At 43.8% G+C, this 16,775-nt stretch overlaps 1 protein-coding gene across 6 annotated transcripts in view; it reads right to left on the bottom strand.

The window, feature by feature from the left end:
- The window catches only part of PHKA2 (phosphorylase kinase regulatory subunit alpha 2), an 82,605-nt gene that overhangs the window by 35,550 nt on the left and 30,280 nt on the right, over positions 1-16,775 (bottom strand). For all 6 annotated transcript variants that reach the window (XM_060086579.1, XM_060086582.1, XM_060086580.1 and 3 more), the window contains exons 3-10: positions 14,049-14,096; positions 12,950-13,118; positions 10,440-10,522; positions 8,044-8,124; positions 6,601-6,699; positions 4,665-4,811; positions 3,121-3,174; positions 2,376-2,498 (exon numbers count right to left, since the gene is read on the bottom strand). In XM_060086579.1, coding sequence (XP_059942562.1) covers positions 2,376-2,498; positions 3,121-3,174; positions 4,665-4,811; positions 6,601-6,699; positions 8,044-8,124; positions 10,440-10,522; positions 12,950-13,118; positions 14,049-14,096 — 804 coding nt within the window. The remainder of the gene's footprint in view (positions 1-2,375; positions 2,499-3,120; positions 3,175-4,664; positions 4,812-6,600; positions 6,700-8,043; positions 8,125-10,439; positions 10,523-12,949; positions 13,119-14,048; positions 14,097-16,775) is intronic.

Raw genomic sequence — 16,775 nt, 5'->3', positions numbered from 1 at the left:
TAGAGACCACCTCTACCAAGGTCCTTTGACAACTAAGTGCGAAATACAGTTACAGGTGCCAAGCTGTTATAAGAACCGTGGGGCATATAAAAGGGGCACCTGACCCAGCTTTTAGGCTTTCTGAAAGAAGAGACACTTAAAACGAATCACGTGAAGGAGGGAAGGGAAGTTGGGGGTTGAAAGCATATCCTGGGAGAGAAGGGGAGAGACAGCATGGCCCGCCCAAAGGACTGAAGAAGTTTCCATGTGCTTGGATTACAGAACTCAAGAAAGGAAATAAGTAACAAGAAATTGGGGGTACGCTGGTGAAAACGAGGGTCTGATCTTACAGGATCCTACAAAACGTGTGAAGAGCTTGTACCTCATCCCCAAAGCAGTCAGGAAGCCATTCAGAGCTTTTAAGCAAAGCAGTAGCATAATCTCTTTCTTAATAAGATCACTCTGGCGATGGTGTGGAGAAACAGCAGGAAGCGAGGCTGGGAGACCAGTTAGGAGGCTGATACATTAATTAAGACATTAGCTAAGAGTACCCTTAAAGACGGCAAAACCACGGCTGGTCTGAAAAGAACAGCAGCAACAACAAAACCTGTCTGTGGAAGACTGTTTGGTGGCCCCCGACGAACCCCGCCTCCTAGTCCTCCAGCCTTTATGTAGTGCCCTCCCCTTGGATGACTTACGATAAAAGGCCCTCAGATGTAACATATTGGGTTAGGCTAATCAACAGAGAATTTCCTGTCACCTGTTTTATCCTAAGCCGAAATTTGGTCCTCTCCTTGTGTCCTCAGTTAAAAAAAAAAAAAAAAAAATGACCCTGGCATCTACCCTTGTCAAGGTTCTACATGGCCAGGGTATTATAGAAACCATACTTACTTTTCCCAGCCTGTGTCCCTTCCATATTTAATATCTAATTGTTTCAGCCAAACTGATAATGATCAAGACACTCCAATATGGAAAAAGGTAAGACACTTGATCCCTGGCTTATCCTATATAAAATTCCTAAAAATAAGAGCCTAAGTTTTAACAATGTCTGGCATTCTATGTGCCCCCTCAGGCTACATCTTTGTCTATGGTTTACCAATCTTGGGCCTATGAATGCCTTGACAGCTGGCACATAGGTGGTATTTGCTTATTGGGATCAAAATGTTAACTTGAAACTGGGAACAAGCGAATATTTTCAAATGAGTGCTGAACAGTTCCATTCCACAAGCCCTAGTTGGGTCTATGCCCCTTATGGGCAGGAAGTATCCAGAGTGGTAATCGCCCTTCTTCCCTTAAGATGGAGGAATGATCAAAAGATAGGGGGGACTGGAACCAAGGGTAATCATTAGTCAAATCCATTTTACCTGTAACCTGCCTTCACTAATCAAAGTCCTTTTAAGACTTGCAAGTCCTCCAAGCAGCACTTAGCCTCAATAATAAGATGTTTGCCTGAGTTGTTGTCTAGGAACTTGGAGTCAGCTGTGTCTGGTTCCAACTGAGCTGGTTAAGACTGGTTAGGACCACTGACCCTCCAATTGGGCATGCCCAAGTGTCCGCTGACCTTATGGCATCAGAGGGCTGAAAACTCCACCCTCAGAGCATGCTAAGCACCTCCATTTTGGAACAAGCAGAGCCCTGTAGCCTAGTTACACTTGGGCAGAATGACAATTACTGCACCTTTTTCCAATCACCTTTCCCCAGCCTCAGACCGCCCTGCTGCTTTATTCTTTATCCCATAAATACCCTGAGCCCCTTGCCTTCGCTCAGGTAGACCTGAGACTTTCTCCTTGCATGGCTGCCTTGCGCATAAACCCTCTTTTTGCTGCAAACCTCGGCATCTCAGCGTTTTGGCTTGCTTGTTGCACTCTGGCAAAACAAACCTGGTTTGGCAACAATAGCCCTTAAACAACAGAATGCAACAGACGTGACACTTTGCCAGTTTCAGGCCTAAACCTTAAGAAAGCTTGGCAGCTTCTGCTTTCACATTCTGGGAGAAGATGACCACCATGTAAAAAGCTTAACTGTCCAGAGACTGCAATACTGTAAGAAGCTCAAGCTAGCTACGTGGAGAACTAAGGTCTGGGCCAACAAGCTGCCAACCATGTGAGGGAGGCCATCTCGGATGTAGATCCTCCAGCACCCCCTGAACCATCCCAAGTGACACTAGGTGAAGCAGAGAAAACCTGTCCCTGCTGAGCCTTGCCCAAATTGCAGAATAATAAGCAAACAAAATAGTTGTTGTTTTAATTCACTAAGTTTTGGGAAAGTTTGTTAAGCAGTGACAGATAACTGCCACAGTGCCCTGAATTCCTGCATAACCCTATGTTCTAATAATAATCAGCACACCAGTGGAATGAAAATGCTGATTACCAACACAACACCCAGCATTTTCTCACCTGAACAGCATCACCGTTGAAGACCCCATCGATTATGAAATAAGTCCAGAACACAGGCCATTCACATTCAATGTTTTCAAAGAGCTTGAGTTCAGCAGGGTCATAATGCAATCGGTTGGGGTCCTGGAACCAAACAGGTAAACCCTCTAAAAGGTAATGTCAGATTACATACATAATACCATTGTACCTCACTGGGTGTCCCTTGCTTTCTGATTCAATGCAGCTTTGACGCTGGCATGATTAGGATTCCGCTATAATGGGGAGATGCTATTTTTGGCAGTTTTCCATGGTAAAATTTCAGAAAAGTAAATCAAATGTACACAACAGTCCTGGGTAGTTTATTATTTTAAGCTTACTATATCTCTATAACAAATAAATAGCAGTTTGCCTCTCACAGTGCTGGGCAGACTATCTGTTTTATTGATATCATTATATCAGTCACTATGGCAAACGAACCCAAGGAGGCCACAGGTAGCCTTTTAAAAAAACGTGTGAGCCACAGAACTATTTGTCCTTGTCTAAAAGCAGGTTTTAAACCACCAGCTTGCTGTCCTCCAGATGATCTTACTATTCTATTGCCTAACTCCAGCTTGCTGACTCCAAAATTGACTTCCCTCCAATATTCCAACATGTAAGTTGTATATTCCAACATGTAAGTTTTATAATCAACAGAGGGAGAACACCACAGTGGCAACTTAGATATGAAGCAGTTAAGGAATCAGAAGAAACAATCTTTAAATACAACCTCTCTTGGGGTTTTATAACCATCTCGAAGGAAGCGACAGCATCCATAACGTCCCTAAGAAGATAAAGAAAAAAGATGCATTTGATGAAACAGAAGAATTTCTTTGCCTCTTTGATTCAAGTCAGCCCTTCACCCCCTTTCCCATGAATCTTTTAGTAACAAAATGGGTACCAAATGCTCTTTGCTATCAGTACAAAAACTTATTTTTAAGTAATAAGCAAAGTAAATTCAGGTTTGATCAGTGCTTGGAAGGGAATGCCAAAACCTTCCATTAGAGTGGCAGTCAGGGCTGAGAGATTAATTACCGATAGTTCACTGAATGACCATCCTTTCATTCTGATTTGCTGTACTGTGCAAAGATGCAAAGGGGCCCTTACTGCTTGGAGAAGCCACCAACGCAGATACGTGGATTGATTGGACTGCTTCTACTGGAAAGACTGGAAAGCCACAGGACATTCCAGACTCCTCGTAGTTAGGCTCTGGATGCAAAGAAGCCTGCACCTGGCGAGAAGTAGGTGAGGGAGGTGGAGGGGCTTCCTGTGGCTTAGGGCCATCGCTGCTGGTTTTCCTGCTGCAGGCTCCAGTGTTCCTCTCCAGCTTCTTGGGGGTCAGGAAAGAAGGACAGTGGCAGTGCTCTCTGAATCTGCCTCCCTAATCCCTGGATCGCAGTTTGGGGTGTCCATTGCCCAATTTCTTAAGTACGTGGGGCCGCTCTAGCACTGGCCATGGAGGCAGGCACGCTCCTAGTTGCCAGCCCTGTAGTGTTCGGGGCGTCCTGGGAGGCCCGGTCTTGAACTGCTCCCCTTGAAACACTTCATTGCCTACATTAATTCCCTGCCTACTCCCACAAACTAAAGAGGTTCTGTTTTCTCCACTGGCCCCTAACTGAGACAGTGCCTTCTTTTGGGGATATGGTTGGAGACCCTTTACCCCTTTGTTTCCAAAGGCTAAAAGCATTTTTCACCGAATCTAAGTAGGATCATCAACATGCAGGTTTCAGTTTAGGAAACTTACATTCTTCAATCATTTTACCGATAACTTCAGTTGGCTGGAGGACTGAATAACCTTCTCAGTTTGGTGTAATGTGTCATAGTTGCTGCATTTCACCTCGGAGCGGGGATTTTTTTTAACCTCAATTTAACTTTGGGATCTCCAAGTCCCCAGGAATTGTGCGTAAAGTTTCAGGATATTGGGACACGTACATTTTTTTCTGGCGGGGACTTTACCTTTCAAGAGATTCTTAAGAGACTCTCTAGGATCTCTAAAGGGTTAAGAAGCTCTGCCTTAGAAGTACGGGAGTGATATGAATTGCGGTTTAAAGGTGCCAGCTTGAACTGAAGCTGTGCTACTCAGAAAGAGAACCAAGGCATTGATCACTCCAAGACTTATCCAGACTCAGCTTTGGAAACCTCAATCGTGAGTCGACTTAGATACTGAGCGATTGACCTCATGGAGAACAAAGGCCTGGGTGAGCTGCTCCACGTCACTGTCTGAAAGGGGCACTTAACACAGGGCAGAAGGGCACCAGTGTGACCAATGCTTACCTGGAGCTTGGAAATAATTTCATTTTTGGTCACATTCACAAGGTTCACATCTTCCACTGCAAAGGCCGGGAAAGAAATAATGGAAAGAAGCCCAGCATCAATCTCTTTAGATGTCGATGCTCTTGGCAGCATGGAGAACAGAATAGACTGAACGAAAAACAAACAGGTGGCTTTAACCTTGGAAGCACTAATAGTTACATACAGTATCTAGAAACGACGACTTTACCCCAAGGGAACATTTGAATGAGTTTGCCAATTTTGAGTAGAGCTTTTTCCTACCAACATGGCCCCTGCTGGGCGACCTCGCCTACCCAGCCAATGCTTCCTGCTCCTTGCAGGAGAAAAGGCGGCTGGGGAGAGCAGTAGTATGCCTGGAGCCCGTGCTGAGAACTGTTTGTCTCCCTTCCTTTCGTGCCTTCTGTTGACTTCGCTGGGCCTTTAGGACACGCAGGGAAGGGACTAAGGACTACCTTGTCAGTAGGCTAGCATGTCCTGGCTGTGAAGATAAGAGACAGAGAAGAACACACATATGGGACTAGGCCGGAGAAATGTCTGGCTTCTGTGGAGTGTGACCAGTTGGACTGGGTGACCCAGGAACTACTTAAAGGAGTCAAATTCAGAAGACCACACGAGCAGGCAAAATGGTTTAGTCAAAACAGAATTAGTTTAGTCCTAGAAAGAATGGGTTACTTAGTGGCACTATAACATGGCCTCAGTTATAAGGTGGTTGGATTAGGTACTGTAAACTAAAGGAAGGTGAAAATATAAAGACAAGTTTGGGAAGGGAAGAGAGCTAACACTGAGATCTAACATGTACAGACATGGGACTAGACCCCTGCAAACATAAGCTTATTAAATCTTCTATATGAAGAAGGAATTCGAGAACTATGTCCAATTCACACGTGAGGACTCTGAGACACAGAGACTCATGCCTAATGGCATGCAGCCAGCCTGCGACAGAGCTAGGATTCTAACCCAGGTCCAGCTGGCTACAGAGCTCATGCAATCTCCACTAGGGACTACACATCTATTAAGATGCATACCAGCTTGACTTTATTAAACCACACCCAAAGAAATAGCAGACTCCCCATTAAGGACTATATAATGGAGGGAAATGGAAAGAGCTAGAAGGAGTTAAATATGGGGGGAGCCCTTCAGCTTCAGAACAAAGCTTCATTTTCTATAGCCAACTGACCCCCAAGCCCAGTTCTTTAACTAGTCACTCTCCCTCGGCTCTCTGCCTGAAACACACACTCCCACCGGAAGTGGTCTGCTTACAGGGTTTTATGTATCTCACTCCCACAGCCCTAGCACGGTACCTGGCAAGCAGTAAGCCCTCACTAAATAAGAGTTTGCTGATGTGTCAGCAACTGGTGACCTACTGTCTGCTAAATGGAGTCCCCTAATCTGCATCAAATCACACCTTTCTCTGACCGGTATTTCAGGGAGATTTTACTAATTTGCCATTTCTCCCGTATCATCTCTCCTCCACCATCCATTCTGCCCATTTCCACTCCCTCCCCAAGTGAACTACTGCCTGCTAGTCATCCAATTTGGGGACCTCATGAAATAAACCTGAGAGAAAACCACCTACATGCTCAAAAAACATAAAACCGATTTTGCCTCCAACGAAACAAGGTTGCCTTGGTTACTGACTCCATATACAACATCATCACTGTGTCTTATGTTTGCATAGTACTTTCTGGTTTACAAAGTACTCTGACAAACTAAGTTGATTTACTCTGATCCTTATGACCACCTTGTGCAGCAGGAGGAGAAGGTCCCAGTGTGCCCATTTTATGGATGAGGGAACTGAAACTCAAAGAAGCCAAGTACCATCAAGCTAGGAAGGTGAGGATCTGAACTGGAGCCCAAGTCTTCCACTTCATGAGTCTCCTTCCCTACTCTCTGGAACGTGAGAGCCTTGAGCCATTACCTGGCAGTGTTCGACCTCATCGGGCAGAACGTGGATCACGGACTTGCGACATCCATGTGCTCCAAAAAGGTCCAGTTCGTCAATTGCCTCTAGGGCTGCCTACAAGCACAGGTATGAATTACTTTTTCTTGCTAGTACACATACACTCCCATATCTGGCACCCCTTTTTCATTAAGCAATCTAGCATATATGTTTTCCCAAACGTGATAAAACAAATCTTTAAAATCCACTAAAGTGTCTTATACTCGTGTACTATCCTTATTTTCAGTGGATAAGAGCTTTCCTGTGTTTTGCTGCTCACTGCAGGAACAAGAAAGAGAAAATAGAAAACCATTTCCCAAAATGAAATTACTATTCTACCCAAAAATGAAACATTAACAACACAGCTTTGTGTGTGTAAGGGGTGGAGGGCTAAATTTATGGGCGGCTTTTCTTTCACCTATTTTAGCGGTTGACTTCTAACATTAGCATATTTGGCGCTTAAGAATGTTAACTTTTTTTAGTATTAAGTATGTTTTCTGTCAGTTGACCTTAAAAGAGCGAATTTATTGTTGCTTTAAAAATTCTAGTTCTGGAGTCTTTACTCTGTCTAAAATTATGCTTCAGTCTTGAGGAAGAGGGGAGGGAGGAGGCGTGCTAAATGTCTAGGGCAAGACATGTCAACTGGTGGCCAGCAGGCTGAATCTGCCCTACACACGTTTTGTTTTGTTTTGTTTTGCCGTACACGGGCCTCTCACTGTTGTGGCCGCTCCCGTTGCGGAGCACAGGCTCCGGACGCGCAGGCTCAGCGGCCATGGCTCACGGGCCCAGCTGCTCCGTGGCATGTGGGATCTTCCCGGACCGGGGCACGAACCCGCGTCCCCTGCATCGGCAGGCGGACTCTCAACCACTGCGCCACCAGGGAAGCCCGTACACGCATGTTTTGTTCGGCCTGAGGAGGTTTTTAAAATGATTTTGAATTAGAATACCTATAGAGAAAGTTTGCAGCACCCTCAATACCCCCTGATATTTTTCTATCTGGCCGGCTTCACTTGTTTATATTACTCGCCTGACCTGACCCTGTAGACTTTTAAACTTGTGAGCCCTGTCTTACAAAGTGGTCATATTCTTCAGCCCCCTTTATGACCCAGAAAAGAAGACTGGACATCATACATCCAGCTTCTTCGACAACAGCAAGAGCTTAGATGTGTGGGTGATAACAATGGATAGTAAGGAGGGAATGCACTTATCTTCAGGTGCATGCAGACTTCGGTGTAAGAAACCTACATTTTTTTTACCTATAATTTCAGTTGGCTGGGGTACACGTGCCACTTGAATTCCATACTTGCTGCTGACTTTTGAAAAATATGCTAATCAGATCAAATCCAAACCCCTAACGACGAGAACCAAACCAAAGCAGTTAAAGACGCACAGAAGGAAGAACAAACAGGAGGAGACTGTCACCTTGGCCATTCCTACAGAGCTCGCATTCAGTTCTGGAATGCCCTGATTGGTCTTATCTCCACGTTCCCACATTCCATAATCCTGCAGGAGAAAAAGGGAAAAAGAGGTATATGAAAAATGCTATGGAAAAATGATTCGTTCATGTCACTGCAGGCATAAAGAAACATGAATATCTCTTCTCGAAGGCTACTAAATTCATGGCTTTACATATTCGAGCTGTGTTCTTTCTCGATTTCAGTTCATTTGACCTCTGGGTAGACTTCTGGAAGTAAATACTCAAGTGGAACAAAAATGCATACAAAGACACTCTCAATTTTCTTATTTCTAAAGTTAGTAATTTGTAAGAAACTCTTGATTTGTAGAGACCAGAACATTTTATCTTAAAATAGAAGGCTGCCCTTTACTTATCTAATACGCTTGAACTTGTATTAAATTGTAAGATGGAATAAAGAAACTTTAACAAATGGGTTATAACTAGGGGAAGCCAACCAAACCATTTAAAATAATTTAATACCTATTTTTAACATTACCTCATGGGAAAAAAATGCTCAGCAACTAACAGGAGCCAAAGTCAAAACCGAAGCTCAGGATACTGAACTTTCCTGGTATTTTGAAACAAATTAATAGGAACTGGCTTAGAACAGCCCATCCACATAGAGGACTTGATACATGCATACCTAACTTTTATAGTTTATATTTTCACTGAAGAAACCCAAGCACTGGATACCATTTTGAAATAATGCTATATGCACTACTGAAAGACTGCAACCCAAGAAGAACAGGACGAATGCCAAAATTTGGGCATTTATTATTATAGAGAAAGATGAACATTTTCAAAATGAGAAATTTTAGACTTAGACACACGAGAGTGACTTCAGACTCTTCCCTGCCAAGCAGGCCTTGTCGCGGAGCCCCAGGACCCCTTCCTTCAGTACTCCTCACAGCTGGGCCTTTCCGCTCCAACCCATCCTCACTCCAACCTTGGAGCCAAGTGACTGACTCATCCTCAAAAACTGCTTTGATCAGCTCACTCTCCAGCATAAGAGTCTAAAATGACGACCTGTTTATTCCCTAGTGGATCACGTTCAAATCTCTCTCTCTGTATGGCCATACCTCTATTATCCAGCCCCACCTCCTGCACGTCCACAAGCTGACTTTACTTTCTACTATTCTTAAGTACTCAGCTTTCACCCTAAGAATACTCCTTCACTCTGCACCCCCTTTCCCCAAGCTGTTCCCATGCTCACAGCCTGTTCCTGCCTCTGTTATTGCTCCTGCTACTCCCACACCCTTCTCCCTCCCTTCTCCCAACCTAAACCCTACTCATCCACCAAGGTCCAACTAAAGTCCCGCCCTTTCCACAAAGACTTCCCAAGTTTCTTTAGACCAGGGTTGGTCAACCTCGGCACCACTGACATTTGGAGCTTGATCATTCTCTGTCGTGTGGAGCTGTCCTGTGCACTGTAGTATGTTCAGCAGAATCGCTGGCCTCTACCCACTGGATGCCAGTGGCACTCTCCCCAGAGTGACAGCCAAAAACGTCTCCAGACATTGCCAAATGTCCCCTGGGAGGGGAAGACTGCCCCTGGCTGAGAATCGCCGCTTAGACCTGGGGTCAGCAAACTACGGCCCGGGGACCAAAACAGTTTGCCACCTGTTTTTTGTAAATAAAGTCTATTTGGGACACAGCCACGTTCACGAGTTCACGAGTTGCCTATGGCTGCTTTTGTGGTACAATGGCAGAGTTGAGTAGCAGCAACAGAGACTGCAGAGCTGAAAACATTTACTCTCTGGCCCTTTACAGAAAAAGTTTGCTGATCCTTGCTTTAATGGCTTTTTAAAACAAAAAAAAATAAACTCTACCCTTTCCTTACTGCTCTTATGGTCAGCTTTGCAGTTTAGCTGTTCTCTAGAAGTGTGTCAGGCTCCACTCTCTGTAGCAGACAAAAGCCTGGAGGAACTGAGTTTCTACATGTTTACACCCGCACACACCTGGCCCAGGGTACACATCTGGCTCCAGCCTCTCTGCCTATGGGCTGCCAGGGGTGATCCCCACGGCACCGCAGCTCCTGCCGAGGTGCTGATGGTGTTGCCCTTCGTCCTGATTCAGGCTGGCCTGTGGACGTGCCACAGGACATTTTAGAGTCTTATTTAAAATAAGCGTGATGGATTCAAACAGAGCATGTGGCACATTCCAAAAACAAAAGCTCCCCAACTGAGCTCCTGGACAGAAATGTGCACTTTGTGTGCAGAGGTGACGTAATCTTATAGCTCTAATCTTGCTAACTTCTGGTCAGCCCCAAACAGCCTGGCCCTCAAAGAGCTGTATGATTTTTATTCTTTTTGACACTGGGACACCTGAAAAAAAAAAAAAAAACACTGGATTTGACACTTACAGCGACTTTATATGCAGCTTCTATGTAAAAAACAAGATTCTGTATGAAGGCCACCTCGTCAAGAGTGAAAATAATATGTAAGCCTAGTAAAGAAAAACAAACAATGGAGTTACGGAATTATGTTGTGGAGAGAGAGCTGCCAATTACAAATTACAAATATTACACTAGGAAATAAATCCTTTTACCCTCATTTTCGGGCATCAAAAATTAAGTATGAAGTAAACTGTAACAGTTAATGTCTAATCTCAGAAGGAAGGAAGGAAGGATGGGGGGAGGGAAGGGAGGAAGGCAAGAATGGCTCCACTTTTGCGTGTGTGCCTAGGAGTAGAAAGGATCGAAAGAGAAGATGTGGGGCTTTCGGGTATGTGTTGGATTTGTGCAGAGAAAATTCCACAAAGCAAGCATTTTAGCCCAGAGCAACCATTGTCTTATCTTTGAGTGAGCCAAAGGGCGGGTACTTTTCCCCAATGGCAGATGGGGAAAGTAGAGCCCTCAACTACAGGAGATGGCTTTTCACGTCATGGAAAGACCAGCTCCCAGGATCTGCCCAGGCGGCTACATCAACGCAGTGACCAGGAGAGCTGGTTTTTCGCTTGGGTCCTTGAATGTATAACTGGTTATGACAAATACATGTTTTGTTTTGTTTTTTTGGTTCTCCTGTTGGATTTTTGAAATTTTTATTTTATATTGGAGTACAGTTGATTAACAATATTGTGTTAGTTTCAGGTGTACAGCAAAGTGATTCAGTTATACATATACACCTATCTATTCTTTTTCAAATTCTTTTCCCATTTAGGTTATTACAGAATATTGAGCAGAGTTCCAACATGTCTGTCTGTCTTTCTTTCTTTCCTTCCTTTCTTTCTTTCTTTCTTTATTTATTTTTGGCTGAGCTGGATCTTTGTTGCTACATGCGGGCTTTCTCTAGTTGCAGTGAGCGGGGGCTACCCTTTGTTGCGGTGCATGGGTTTCTCATTGCGGTGGCTTCTCTTGCTGTGGAGCATGGGCTCTAGGTGCATGGGCACAGCTGCTGTGGCTCGCGGGCTCTAGAGAGCAGGCTCAGTAGTTGTGGCACACGGGCTTAGTTGCTCCGCAGCATGTGGGATCTTCCCGGACCAGGGCTCGAACCCATGTCCCCTGCATTGGCAGGCGGATCCTTAACCACTGCACCACCAGGGAAGCCCCCAATGTGTATTTTTAAAGTATGAATTCTTGAAGCTGGTATGGGTATGGTAAGATATGCACCCTTAACATCACTGGGGGAAGTTTAACTAGTAAACTGCTCTGAAAACAATTTAGCAATAAGTATGAGTAGCCTTTGAATGATATCTAACTAAGGGAAGGAAGCAAACAGGGATGGGGGTCAAAGTTGGTATTGCAACATAGTTATAATAGCAAAAAAAAAAAAAAAAAGGAATAAAGGAATAGTTAAGCTAATTATGGAATATCCACTGATAAAGTCATTAAAATTATGTTTATAAACAGCTTATAATATCAAGGGGGAAATGGTTAAGTTATAATGCTATGTAATAAAAAGACTATATTTATGCATACAGTATGACCTTAAATGTTTTTAAAATGCACAGAAAAAAAAACTTGGAGACACATTCGAATGAAAATTGGCAGTGAGATATTTTTTCTATGTATTTCATTATATTTTGCAAAATATCTACAGTGAGCTCATATTAACTTTCATAACCAAAACATATTTTTTAAAGTGCCTGGTTTATTCACGAACCCATAACAGTATTATTTACTGACTTCTCCTATTTTTAGAGTTTCACATTTGCAGCCTGAAATAAATGGGAAGCCTCTAACTCAGGAGCGTGAATTTAGGGGACTGGAGGTAAGAACTCTGAGACACAGCAGCTAAGTGACCTAACTTGAGGCTATTTGGTGCACAGAGTGGGGCAGCAGCTTGGAGCTCGGGAGGCCTGGTGTCCAGGCCTCCATGAAAGCCAACAGCTTGGGCTTCAATGAGAACAATGCTCACCACCCAGGAGTTTTTGGCCCACTCACAGCATGGGCGCTATGGACTGAAAGACAACTCTGGGCACACTGCTGACTTCTAGAAATTATGTTGTTTGTTTATAATTTGGATAAATGAGGGTGTGTCTAAAGAGGGTGACAGGGTAGTGAGAGGAAGAGCTGAAGGGCCTGCTACTCCTGGAGAAGAAAACTCTAAAATGGAGCATGACACCACCTGCAGGTATTTGAACTTGAATGTAGATCTGATCTAGGTTGGTCCAATAATTAGGCGACAGAGACAGCAAGGAAGCTTTGGGATCAACCAGTGAGATGCGGACAGAGCTGGCGCAACAGCCCTCGTGCTGCAAGGGTTCAGGAGGCTGAACAGAGCCACAGAGTAGCACACATAATGCAACGCAAAAAGAAGCATGCTTTTTCTTTACAGAAATAGCTTTTTTTGAATACTGATCAATGCCCGCCCCTCCCCGCGCCCTTCTGGATTGTCACTCCCAGTACAATGAGGTCAATCAGCCCTGGCTCACCGGAGGCAGTCATCTGGGCCAGAAACAGGAGGAAGAGGGAGGTGGCATCCACCTGGAGGTGGCCCCACTGGTCGTCGCCCACGACGGTGCTGCAGGTGGCGGTGTCGTACTTGGCATGCAGGCTGTCCTTGGTACTCTGAGTGTGCTTGAACCTCTCCACTTTATCCACCTGAGAAAGCAAGTCGGCTGCTCACAACTAAGGGGTTCATGGCTGGCAAGGTCAATCTCTTGGATCTAGACCTTTTATCTGTTACCTCTGGGAACCAGTGGGATGGAAGGCAGGGGATGGATGTTCACTAGTGAGCACCACACAGAGAGGCTGTGCAGGGGACTCTTCCTGCCCATCACCAGAAATGTCTGAGCCCAGTGCCATTTTAACAAGCTCTGCAGGGCTGAGGGGTCAAGCCGCAGGGTTTCCTTGTCTGATATCTCCAGCATGAGCTGTGACACACAGTAGGAACTCAATGAGAGGGAGGGAGGAGGGGAGGGAGAGGAACCTCCTCTTCCTCTTTAAATTTCCAATCTTGTTTCCTTAATGTTGAAAGGGAAAGAGCAATGTCGTCTTTGAAGACTAATGAGGCACGTGCCGATTAAGGGTCGGGACTGTATCATATTTATCTTGGGATCTGTGTAGATCCTAGTATGATGTTCTGTATACAGTACATGCTCAACAAATTGTTTTATTTACCCCTCACTGAAAATATCAATAATATTAACGTCAAGTTTTAAAAATTCAAGCATTTCAACTCAAAAGAAACCCTCTTATAAACTCAACAGAATAAACAATAGTACATGGCTTTCTAGGAGTGGCTTTTAAAAACAACGTTTTCTTCCCTGTTTAAAAAAAAAAGGGCACGTTCTCCTTTTACACAAGTTAACTCTTGAAAAGAGATTCTGAGAAAGTATTCTTTGACTCTGGTTCTATAGCATAATAAAATTATTGAAGATAATTTTAAAAGGAGAAAGTAAGCAAAATATTTTCAATTTCTCTTCATCTTGAGAAGAAAAGTTCAAAACACTTTAAGAGTGTTAGTTGTCACCATGAATATGAAGTGCCCACTCAGATGACCCCAAAATACATCTGTCGTTTTCCGCCTACCTGTCTCATCATGCACTGGAGAAGACCCCGCATCAGTTTCACCACGTTCTACGGACATAAAATGGAATCAGTAATAAGGCCAGCTTCCCTGCTCCATGAAAACAACCTCCTCACCACATGGCTGGTAAGCCAGTGCTTCCTGGAGCCTTCCCTGAGAAGGCATATACATGCATTCTGATTGTTTAGGTTATTTCTACCTCTCCACTCCATCACAAAGAAATTCTTGACAAAGTGACTTATCTCAAATAAAGGAACTGGACCAGATGGCACCTTCTGGCACTGAAATCCAGTGACTCCTGCTTTTAGCAAGACAATTTTTATAAGCCTAGTACCCTGGAGCTTTATATCACAATTTTTAGTAATTTATTTTTGTTATACTAAGGATGAATTAAGTCCACCACCATGCCTGCCCCAAAATAATGATGCTTTGCCAAAACAGCCATTTGTGACACCATTACTGGACTACTGAGTAAAGTTCTTACAAAATGCAAGTAGCTGCCAACGTTTCTTAATAATATGTATTATTATTATAAATAATATCAATATCACTATGATAATCAGACATTCTGTCCTGGTATTGTACAAAACACTTTACCTGGATTCCCACTAATTCTTGCAACACCCTTATGAGGTGGGTGTTATTATTTCCCCACTTTATAGATGAGGAACCTGAGGCTGATGAAGCAACATTGCTCAAGTCTCTCAGCTGGCAGGAGGGGGAGCAAGGACAGAGCCCAGGCCCTCCGACTCCAGAGTTTGAGCTCCTAGTCAATACACTGTGTTGCCTCCCACTTCCTCCACAATTCAGGCCCACTGAAAGACTGGTCTTAATATGTCCTATTAAATACTCTATATAACTACTTCACAAGTGGCTGGAGAATGGGATATTTTTAGGTCAAAGTAGCCTGGCTGAAAGAAGTTCCCACCCAGGGCCATCAGCGTCTCCTCTCTTACAGAATGCACATGGTTTGCAGGGGAAGACATAGTGAAGGGCCACGAAAGTTAAGTGCCAAAGTCTGAAATGGATCACCCTTCAGATTCTTCCATCTCTAAAATCCTAGGAGTCTAATCTCACTTTATGTCATAAACTCTTTTGATGCAGAAAATATTACCTCATAATTAAAAGGTATAATTAGCACTGTTATAATTAACATTTCCTATGGTGTGCAGCATAAACATTTGCCAATCGACTTCCCCTCAAATAAAGGAAAGTTATTTTCCATTGTGAAGAAGCACAGTGGTTCCCAACTGGTGGTGATATTACCATCCCTGGGGGTGGGGGAGCATCTGGAAATGTGGGGTGGAGGCATTTTTATTGTCACCATGATGGGGGTGGGAGCTACAGCCATTTAGTGAGTAAGGACTACATGTCCTGCAACTCATGGGACAGTCTCACACAATAACAACTGTACTGCCTAATGAATATCAAATTATTATACTGTTAAATGAATGATTCACTTATGTAATAGCCAAGTTCTTAGAGAAGCATTCAGTGCTTGCTGTATGCATTTTATTTTCTTTTTCAAAATTTATTTATTTATTTATTTATTTATTTATTTATTTATTTATTTATTGGCTGCATTGGGTCTTCGTGGCTGTGCGTGGGCTTTCTCTAGTTGTGGCAAGCGGGGGCTACTCATTGTTGTGATGTGCGGGCTTCTCACTGCAGTGGCTTCTCGTTGCGGAGCACAGGCTCTAGGCATGTGGGCTACAGTAGTTGTGGCACACGGGCTCAGTAGTTGTGGCTCGCAGGCCCTAGAGCACAGGCTCAGTAGTTGTGACGCACGGACTTAGTTGCTCTGCGGCATGTGGGTTCTTCCCAGACTAGGGCTCAAATCCATGTCCTCTGCATTGGCAGGAGGATTCCTAACCACTGCGCCACCAGGGAAGTCCCTATATGCATTTTAAATACTACCCATTCTTGCCTTACCTCCAAGACTGAGTGATTTCATTACCTCATACTCAGCATGTCTAGTCAAATCCAAACTGTCCTTTCCTTGCTCGCACAGACAGGCTTCCTCTCTTAGCTTCCCTACTGCTGTCAAGGCTGCCCGCCACTCATACCCACTTTGCTTGCTATAAACAATCACCAATTGGGCCGTAAGAACTCTCCCTGGACCTAACAATCCACTGGCTGTGCCAGCCAATGAGAAATGATGAATCAAAGACAAATCCCAAAGGCTCTCATGCCAAGAGATCTATACTTTTATACATCAATGCTCCTTACTTCAATGCTATTACTCAAAACACTCTGAAAATACTTCCTGTGCTCAGGGGCAGATTATTTTCTTACATACTTAGTGATGGCAAGTCTTCGCTTTGGTGGCTATGTTGGTTTCTGATTTTGGAAAACAATAAAAGGTCTTCATTGTGCTGTATGGTAACACTGGCACAAAAACTGGACAACACCAATGTGGTTCAAAATCAAGGGTGACTATAAATTTAAAAGGTTGTTTTGGAATGACTCGAACTGAAAGGCATTTTTAAAGGAAATTCCAAACATGTTTTAAGCAGTGGCAATAATGTTTGGATAAATATCCTTTCAACATGATTACTCCAAAGAGTATACACTTTGGAATGCGTAGTTCTGGTGTGCTGACTCTTTAAAAACTATCATATTAGTTTATAATGACATCTTTATATAAGTATGTATAAAATTGACAGAGCATGTGTGAAAGAAATATAGCTAGTTAGAAATTTGGACGTCTATTCAGTGTGATTTTTGTT

Source organism: Mesoplodon densirostris, chromosome X (assembly GCF_025265405.1).
Source record: "Mesoplodon densirostris isolate mMesDen1 chromosome X, mMesDen1 primary haplotype, whole genome shotgun sequence".
Lineage (NCBI taxonomy): Eukaryota > Metazoa > Chordata > Mammalia > Artiodactyla > Ziphiidae > Mesoplodon > Mesoplodon densirostris.
Note: the sequence above shows the minus strand (reverse complement) of the source record. Positions and strands in the feature narration are given on the sequence as shown.